Source organism: Sinocyclocheilus grahami, unplaced genomic scaffold (genome assembly GCF_001515645.1).
Source record: "Sinocyclocheilus grahami isolate Dianchi unplaced genomic scaffold, SAMN03320097.WGS_v1.1 scaffold570.1, whole genome shotgun sequence".
Taxonomy (NCBI): domain Eukaryota; kingdom Metazoa; phylum Chordata; class Actinopteri; order Cypriniformes; family Cyprinidae; genus Sinocyclocheilus; species Sinocyclocheilus grahami.
This window is the reverse complement of record NW_015505749.1, coordinates 539,832-548,473: the sequence shown is the minus strand read 5'-3', so window position 1 is coordinate 548,473 and position 8,642 is coordinate 539,832. Positions and strand designations below refer to the sequence as shown.

The window sequence follows — 8,642 nt, the reverse complement described above, 5'->3', positions numbered from 1 at the left end:
TTTATTTCACACACCCCCTCCAGAGAGAGCACACACACACGTACACCCTCTCTCTCTCTCTCTCTCTCTCTCTCACACACACACACACACACACACACACACACACACAGAGTGCTAAGAGTGCCTAAATTTAAGAACAGAAATATCTCTCTCCTTTTTGCTCTGTTGTTGGTTAGATTCCCATACATAATTTAGTAAGTCGCAGTACTGCAGCATGCTAGTTGAATGTGTGCTGAATAAAGTTGCTTTTTCTGAGGACTTTATTGTAATCTTGTAGTGACTTCTATAGCATTCAAAGCAGTGGAAGGCTTCATCAGAAGAGCATATGGTTGTATTACTGCATTCCATTTCTGATTTTCTTCATTCATCTTAATAGGGTTTGCACACATCTTTGAACAGTAGTTCAAAATCTCCCTGCTAAAAGAGAGAGAGAGAGAAAGGGTGTTATTGTGTCTTTTGATCACTTGTCGTGCAGATGGAGGCTTTCTATATGACTCTGGTGAAGGAGAGATCAAGGCTATGCTGTTTTGTTGGCTGTTTTGTGTAGAGAGTGAAATACTTTGTTCATTCAGTTCCTGTGTGTTTTATGCCTTAAATTCAATAAATATGTATGTGAAGTGTGTGCTGTTTTTCCCTTTTGAAGTGAATTTCAATGTTGTAGATTTAATTGGGGCTTTTCCCTTATTACCTAGGATGAATTTCTTTGTATCATACAATTTTATTGCATATTTTTCCCCCCTGAGATCCATCTATGTTAATCATATTTTATTTTACCTTTTAACTGTTTAAACAGGCAGTTTTTTTTCTTCTGTGCCTTTAAGCCACCTGAAATGAGTAACAAGCTGAGGGTTTGCTGTCATATCCAATATATTTGGTACTGCCTCATCCTGCATCACATTGTTTTAGGTTCGCAAAAGAGTTCACACTGAAACGTGTCCCTCAGACTGTCGAAGTTGAATTGATGTGATGTTTTCAGTGGATAATCTTTTTTGAGCTCTGAAATCTCAAAAGATCACAGAAAACTTGATTTTTCTTGACACTTTTAAAGTCTTTCTGGTATACAAACAGCTCCCTGAACACTCCCTACATCTGCCATTGGTCGCTCAAACAGATAGCCCCGCTCCAAACTCACATTATTGGATGGGCAAACTCTGTGATAGTGTTTATACTTTTCACTGAAATTAACCTAAGAATGGCTGAGAAAATACTTTAACATTGAAAAAATATTGTGTTGTAACAGTTTACTTTTTTTTATTTACAGGATTCTACGGTAAAAGCTGTATGGATGCATGTCAGCTGAACCCATGTGAAAATCAAGCAAAGTGTCACAGGAAGCCCAGCTCCTCGCATGGATATATTTGTGACTGTGAGGACAATCACTATGGACAGTACTGCCAACACAGGTATACATTAATACACACCACATGTATGCAAAATTACATGAGCACAAATGAACACACACATCACTACTGAATGCTGAAAAAATATATTTTCTTTATTTATATAGTATATATTGTTTTTGTCCTGCTCAGTAGCAATATATAAACATAGTTAAAAGAAGATATATATAAATAAAAAATAAAAAATAGTAAAGTTAGTTTTAATCAGAAATCTAACTGAATTTATTCAGGGTTATGCCTGACAAAAATTCTAATATGGTACAAAAAATAATTTACTTCAAGTTATAGTTTGTTTTTATATAGTTATATATAGTTTGTTTTTATCTTACACAATTTTGCTTTTCAAAAAAAAAAGCATTTTTTGTTATTAGGCTGTTTTTGCTGGGAAACCAGAAAAAAAGTATTTCCGCTTTATGCCTTATCTGTCCTGTAGCCCAGTTACTTTTATTCTGACTATAATCTCTAATAAGTTGACAAGCAAAATGTACCAGTAAGATAATACAGTGAGAGATGGACAAAGACTTTACTGATGCATTCACATTTACGGCTGAATTTGTGTGCATGTGTGAGAGTTTTCTGTCACACTGATCCAGTGTTCAAAGCTTATCCGAAAGACTGGATGCGTATGGCGAATAAGTTTGTGTTCATGTTAATGATGCATTTGTTCTTAGCCGTATGTATGCGTGTGTGCTTAAGGTTTGCTGGCTTTGAACGGATGAAAGTAGACTTAAGTTTACCGACAGACTGTGACTCATGTGACCCTAATTCATCCCCTACCTCAAACTCACACACGCTCAGCCAAATCCTTCACAACAGCGGCAATCTCATCTGCTCTCTTTTATCTGTTGGCTCCATCTCTCTCTCTCTCTGTGTGTGTCACGCTGTCTCGCTCTCCATGTCAGATCTGCCCTAGATGCATAGGTATTTGATCAAATCTAACTGTGTGTGTGTGTGTGTGTTTGTAGGGTCGAGCAGCAATGTCCTCGTGGTTGGTGGGGCAGCCCGACATGTGGACCCTGCCACTGTGAAGCCAGTAAAAGCTTTGACACCGACTGCAATAAGACCACTGGACACTGCCACTGCAAGGTACATGCATATTCTTATACTGTATGTTAAATGAGTAGGACATCCCAAAAAATTTAATAAATAAATAAAATCACAGATTCACATCAGACATGTGCACTACCGTTTAAAAGTTTTGGATTGGGATATCTTATGCTCACCAAGGCTGCATTTATTTGATCAAAAACAGTAATATTGTATTACAATTTAACATTGACAAAGCTGAATTTTCATCAGCCATTACTCCAGTCTTCAGTGTCACATGATCCTTCAGAAATCATTCTAATATTTTGACTTGGTGCTTAAGAACATTTCTTATTTTCAATGTTGAATCTGTGTAACTGATTTGTCTGCTGGTTTTGATACCTAAACCCTCTTAAAGTTCCTGTAACATAAGACAAGACAAGCACAAGTGTACTCTATACAGTCTATACCATAAGAACACAAACATACTGTTTCAGTATAAGGATCAGCAGTTACAGTAAAACTGTCCAACAACCAGCAGCTTCATAAACATGCGGAGCATTATGCTTCATGTTCCTGACCTTTTCAGAGTTTCAGGAGAGTAAAAACAGAGTTTCTCAGGATCAGCCTGTGGTGAATCGACAATGCATTTTTAGCAGTTAGAGCTTTTTAGACGCACATTTTACATTTAATAGGCACATTTACTTTATTTTCAATTTTATTATTAAAAGGAGAAGTTAGTGAGAACAGGAATTGGAGATTGTGTGAATTTCCTGCCAAAGCACCACAGCTTTAAATTGAAATCCTCATTTGTACAACTACAGGTATTTTAGGTTCTGAAGTTGCACAAATTTCTCTTAATAGTAGCATGTTATATCGCACTTTCCTGTATAGGCCTACCATATGCATTTTGCCAGTATGTACAGATTATAATTTATTTGGTTATAGTCAAATTCACACATGTTCTTTTGATTTGGTACTATTTATAGGAGTGAGTGCCCACATGTTCACATAGAATTGTTCATACAGTATAGCTGGTCTGGGAAGTGTTAATTGGTTTGTTTGTGTGTGTGTGTGTGTGTTTAAGTGTAATTAAGAGATTAGAGAAATGTGTTCCTCACCCTGGAGTGCTATAATAAAGCTTTACTCACCCTCACGTTGTACATCAGGCTTTTGATTATCTGTATATTACACTCCAATCCCAAAGGAAAACATGAACACACACAATCTTATCAGGCTTTTGAAATATATGAAGGAATTTTGTTTATTATTCTAGCTATTATGTTATAATCACTATGCTTTGTGATTTTTATCAGTTTGTGTTGAAAATGCATGTGTTAATATGGATGTTTTTGTGTGTATCAGGAGTTTCATTACCGACGGCTGGGCAGTGATGTCTGCTTGCCATGTGATTGCTATCCAGTGGGCTCCTTCTCAAGGTCATGTGACCCCGAGAGCGGCCAGTGCCAGTGCCGACCTGGAGTGATTGGCAGACAGTGTAACATGTGTGACAATCCATTTGCTGAGGTCACACAAACAGGCTGTGAAGGTACAGTAAATACCCCTTCATCCAACCGTTAATCTTTCCATGTTCTCTCCACAATCGTTAATCATTTCCTCACCCGCTTTTCTTAGTAATCTATGATGGCTGTCCGAAGACCATAACATCAGCAATCTGGTGGCCCAGAACAAAGTTCAACCTGCCTGCTGCTGTCCCCTGTCCCAAAGGATCAGTTGGTGAGTGAGTGAGTGTGTAGATTCACATCTGTGTCTTTTATGTGTCTTTTTTGAAGTCCATCTAATGCATTCGTTCATCTCTTTTTCCAAGGAACTGCGATTCGGCACTGTGATGGAGAGAGAGGATGGCTCGACCCTGATCTGTACAACTGCACCTCTCCTCCTTTTGTGGAGCTAAACACAGCCGTGAGAAGCTATACCTCCACATTTACTATCCATTTACTATAATGAGGCCTATTGCATACATTTTTTGCCAAAACTTTTCTGGGTTCCTACACTGAAGATTTTGCATGGATTGATATTAAAATTATGTACAATTGGCTATATTTATTTTCCTGTTAGAGCTCAATAATATAGAATTGGTTAAATAACCAATAAATAATATATTAACCAATGAATAATGCTTTCTATAGTGTATATGTATATATATAATATTATTAAAGTGCCATTTTAAAGTGAATTTTGGCATTTTAACATTAAAAATACATATTCATTTTGATTTGATTGTACATTTATTTAATTTTAGATTAACAACAGTCTTATTAAATATTTTTTTTATTTAATTTTATTTGAGTATGACATGTTGTTACAGCAAAGCTAATGTAAAATGTAAATATAGCAGAAATGAGCTGAATTGAATTGAATATGTCAACACAGGACGAGTGAAACAGGCCTAAGATCCATAACTTTCACACAGTATTGGAGCTGCTTGTCTATATTACATAACCATTTTTTCAATGTGTGTGTGTGTAGCTGGAGGCTTTAGAAAGAAATGAGACAGAACTCAACACCATCATTGAGAAAAAACTGGCCCATCAGCTTCGTGATGTCACAGAGGCAACAACCCGTCTCTATGGCAATGACCTTCAGATAGCCGAGAGGCTGCTGTCTCGCCTCCTGACCTTTGAGAGCCTCCAGTCAGGCTTCGGTTTGACAGCTACTCAGGATGCACATTTCAATGAGGTGTGTATTACCTTAGGGAACTGATGAATTGCTGGAAATTTGACATTCAGATTTGATTGAGCTTGACAAGACTAGTTGATTAACGTCTTGCTTTGGTCTGTCTCTCTCTGCAGAATGTGTTGCGAGGCTGTAGTGTTTTGTTGGGTCCGGGCAGTGCTGCGTTGTGGAGGGGTCAAAGTTCAGGTCTGACTGGAGCGGCGGGATTGGCCGATCTGTTGGAGCAGTACGCCCGCATACTCGCCCAGAACATGAAACAGACCTACCTCAATCCTGTGGCACTCGTCGCCCCAAACATCGGTCAGCATTAATACACAACAAACACATACAGAAGAAATAATTACTTTTATTCAGCAGGGATGCATTCAATTGATTTTTAGATTCTTATTTTTATATAAAACAAATCTGTTTCAAATAAATGCTGTTCTTAATCAAAGAAAATACAGAAGTGTTTCTCGTCCAGCAAATAAGCATCAGCATCTTAGAATGATTTCTGGTGGGTTTTGAGGGAGTGAAAAGAGCAATGTCAGCCTCAAATTAACTTGACCGACCTCTGAAAATTGATTTCAGATAAAATGCTTTTCATTGAAGCGAGTCTTTGAAGCATTTCTGTTGATTTATTTATATTTTGTTCATGAAGGATATTTAAATATTTAAAAAATCTTAGTAAATTTTATTTAATCATTAAATGATTTGTTGATTATGTTTTTATTGTGATGGGCATAATACTTACTAATAATTATATTACTTATAATATATTACTTGTATTTTATATATTTTTGTGTATTTAATTTTTTATGTTTTTTATCAAATAATGGGTGGCATATTAAGTTGCTTCAATCCAGTAAATATTCATTTTGTTTGTGACAAGCATAGCATAGAGAGTGTCTTAGTCAGCTGATGGTGGGAAAAAGTAAATATTGGAAATAACCTGTCATGTGCAGTGTGAAGTGAAGTTGAGAAAGATCAATGTGAGACTAACACCTGCAGTGTGCACCTCCAGCAGGATCAGCAAGAAAAATGGCAGCACTGCAGAGAGCAGATCTATTAAAATAATCCTGTAGTTCACACAATGTGTGTGTTTGTATTTTGCAGTCATGACTCTGGATCGCGTTGACAACCACACACACGTGAGGCGACGATTTCCACGGTATCACAGTACTCTGTTCCGAGGTCAAGTGCTTTGGGACGCTCACACACATGTTGTGCTGCCCCCTACTACACTAGTGTCACAGCGCAACTTCTGTAAGTATCACATGTATACACTCTTTAAACCCATTTACAAGGCTTAAAAGCATTGAGCAATAAATCTGTGTTTAGTTTCAGCTCCATCTCCTGCTGGCCCTGTGAACCTGTTGGCCAATCAGACGTTAGAAGCAACAACAGCGCAGCGTTCTTTGTCACTGCATGAGGCGCCGATCTCCATTGTCATCCTCCTTATTTATCGAAGCCTAGGGGCCGCACTTCCCCCTAAATACCACACAGACCGTCGCGGCGTCATTCTAATATGCTGATTTGGTGCTCAATTATTAATAATGGTTCTTATTATTATCAATTTTTTTAAACAGTTAATACAACTGTTTAATGTTTTCATGGAAACCGTGATACGTTTTTGATCATTTTAATGGGTCTTTGCTGAATATAAATGCCTCTTTCTTTCTTTCTATATCTTCCTTTATGTTCAACATAAAAAGAAACTTATACAGGTTTGGAATGACATGAGGGTGAGGAAATTATGAAAAAAAAATTTTTTGTGAGAACTATCCCTTTAAAGCACCATCGGTTGACCAAACCATTACATTACACTGCTGGTCAAAAGTTTGGAATAATTAAGACTTCATTCTAATATGCTGATTTGGTGCTCAATTATTAATAATGGTTCTTATTATTATCAATTTTTTTAAACAGTTAATACAACTGTTTAATGTTTTCATGGAAACCGTGATACGTTTTTGATCATTTTAATGGGTCTTTGCTGAATATAAATGCCTCTTTCTTTATTTCTTCCTTTCTTTCTTTCTTTCTTTTTAAATATCCCTTACCATGATACATTAATGATAATTCATCTGTCATGGTTTCCAGAAAATATTAAACAGCAAAACCTGTTTTGCACTTAATCAGAATATTAAAATTAATTATGAAGGATCATGAAGACTGCTGTAATGGCTGCTGGAAATTCAGCTTTGTCATCACAGGAATAAATGATATTTTAAAATATATTAAATTAGAAAACAGTTATTTTAAATTGTAAAAATATTTCACAATATTACTGTTTTATATTTGATCAAATAATGCAGCTTTGTTGAGTGTGTTTGACTTCTTACAGAAGAAGAAAATCTTACAGACAGCAGACCTTTGAACGGTAGTCTGTATTCTTCTTGTAAGGAATAAGCAGTAAATGCTCTGAATGTGTGTGTTCAGTGTATCAGCAGGAGGCTGCTGGTCGGTGAGGGACTGTAGTGTGGTCTATAGGAACACGTCACATGTTCGCTGTCAGTGCCACAGACTGGGAACGTTTGGAGTCCTTATGGACAGCTCACAGAGAGAGGTGATGTACATGCGCACACACACACACAGAACAAAGAACGATCAAGGCCACACAACACTGAAAAGCTATTCTTCACAAGAAATATTCATGTTTTTCAAGAATCTAACAGACAACAGGATGTTCCACAGTGACATCTCCTTCAGCACAAGCACCGTTGCTGATATCTTTTCCCTTCTCTCTCTCTTTGTTTGCTAAGCAGCAGTTGGAGGGTGACCTGGAGACCCTCGCCATAGTAACGTACTCCTCGCTCTCAGTTTCCATGGCGGCGTTGTTGCTAACAGTGGTGGTTTTATCCTGCCTGAGGGGACTGAAATCAAACACACGCAGCATTCACTCCAACATGGCTGCCGCTACGCTCCTCTCCCACCTCACATACCTGCTGGGCATCAACCAGACGGAACAACAGGTCAGAGAAGAGAGATGTCTGTGTGTGTCTGAATCTAAATGTGGGTTAGTGAGACAGACAAAGAAAGTTTGGGTGGGCTCGAAGACAAAAACACTGTAAGAGACAAATACAATTGGTGTAGTTTCCTTTGTGCTGAATGTACATTGTTATTTGTAGATTGGAGTCCAAAATATAATAGATAGATACAGCACATTAATTATTTAATAATAAATAAATAAATCTGCATTTAATTGATCAGAAGTAACCTGAAATGACATTTTTAATTTTAAAGTTTTTTTTTTATTTCAAATAAATGCTGTTCTTTTGAACTTTCTATTTATTAAGAATCCTGAAAGAAAATATATCATGATTTACAAAAAAATATTAAGCGGCACAACTATTAATATTCAACACTGATAATAATAATAATAATTGTTTCTTAAGCAGCAAATCAACATATTAGTATGATTTCTGAAGGATCATGTGACGCTGAAGACTGGAGTAATGATGCTGAAAATTCAGCTTTGCCATCAGAAATAGATTTCATTTTTAATTATATTAAAATAGAAAACAGTTATTTTAAATT

The 8,642-nt window shown here is 36.8% G+C and overlaps 2 protein-coding genes across 2 annotated transcripts in view; both read left to right on the top strand.

Moving 5' to 3' along the window:
* LOC107556475 (cadherin EGF LAG seven-pass G-type receptor 3-like) overlaps window positions 1-6,637 on the top strand; it is a 36,283-nt gene extending 29,646 nt beyond the window's left edge. Inside the window, exons 14-22 of the mRNA XM_016239603.1 lie at window positions 1,262-1,403; window positions 2,366-2,486; window positions 3,792-3,975; window positions 4,062-4,163; window positions 4,255-4,349; window positions 4,917-5,126; window positions 5,240-5,423; window positions 6,219-6,368; window positions 6,444-6,637. Of these exons, the coding sequence (XP_016095089.1) occupies window positions 1,262-1,403; window positions 2,366-2,486; window positions 3,792-3,975; window positions 4,062-4,163; window positions 4,255-4,349; window positions 4,917-5,126; window positions 5,240-5,423; window positions 6,219-6,368; window positions 6,444-6,637 (1,382 nt within the window). The remainder of the gene's footprint in view (window positions 1-1,261; window positions 1,404-2,365; window positions 2,487-3,791; window positions 3,976-4,061; window positions 4,164-4,254; window positions 4,350-4,916; window positions 5,127-5,239; window positions 5,424-6,218; window positions 6,369-6,443) is intronic.
* Window positions 6,638-7,551: 914 nt separating this feature from the next.
* Window positions 7,552-8,642, top strand: part of LOC107556501 (cadherin EGF LAG seven-pass G-type receptor 3-like) — a 2,934-nt gene continuing 1,843 nt past the window's right edge. Inside the window, exons 1-2 of the mRNA XM_016239636.1 lie at window positions 7,552-7,671; window positions 7,871-8,077. Coding sequence (XP_016095122.1) covers window positions 7,651-7,671; window positions 7,871-8,077 — 228 coding nt within the window. The 5' untranslated portion in view covers window positions 7,552-7,650. The remainder of the gene's footprint in view (window positions 7,672-7,870; window positions 8,078-8,642) is intronic.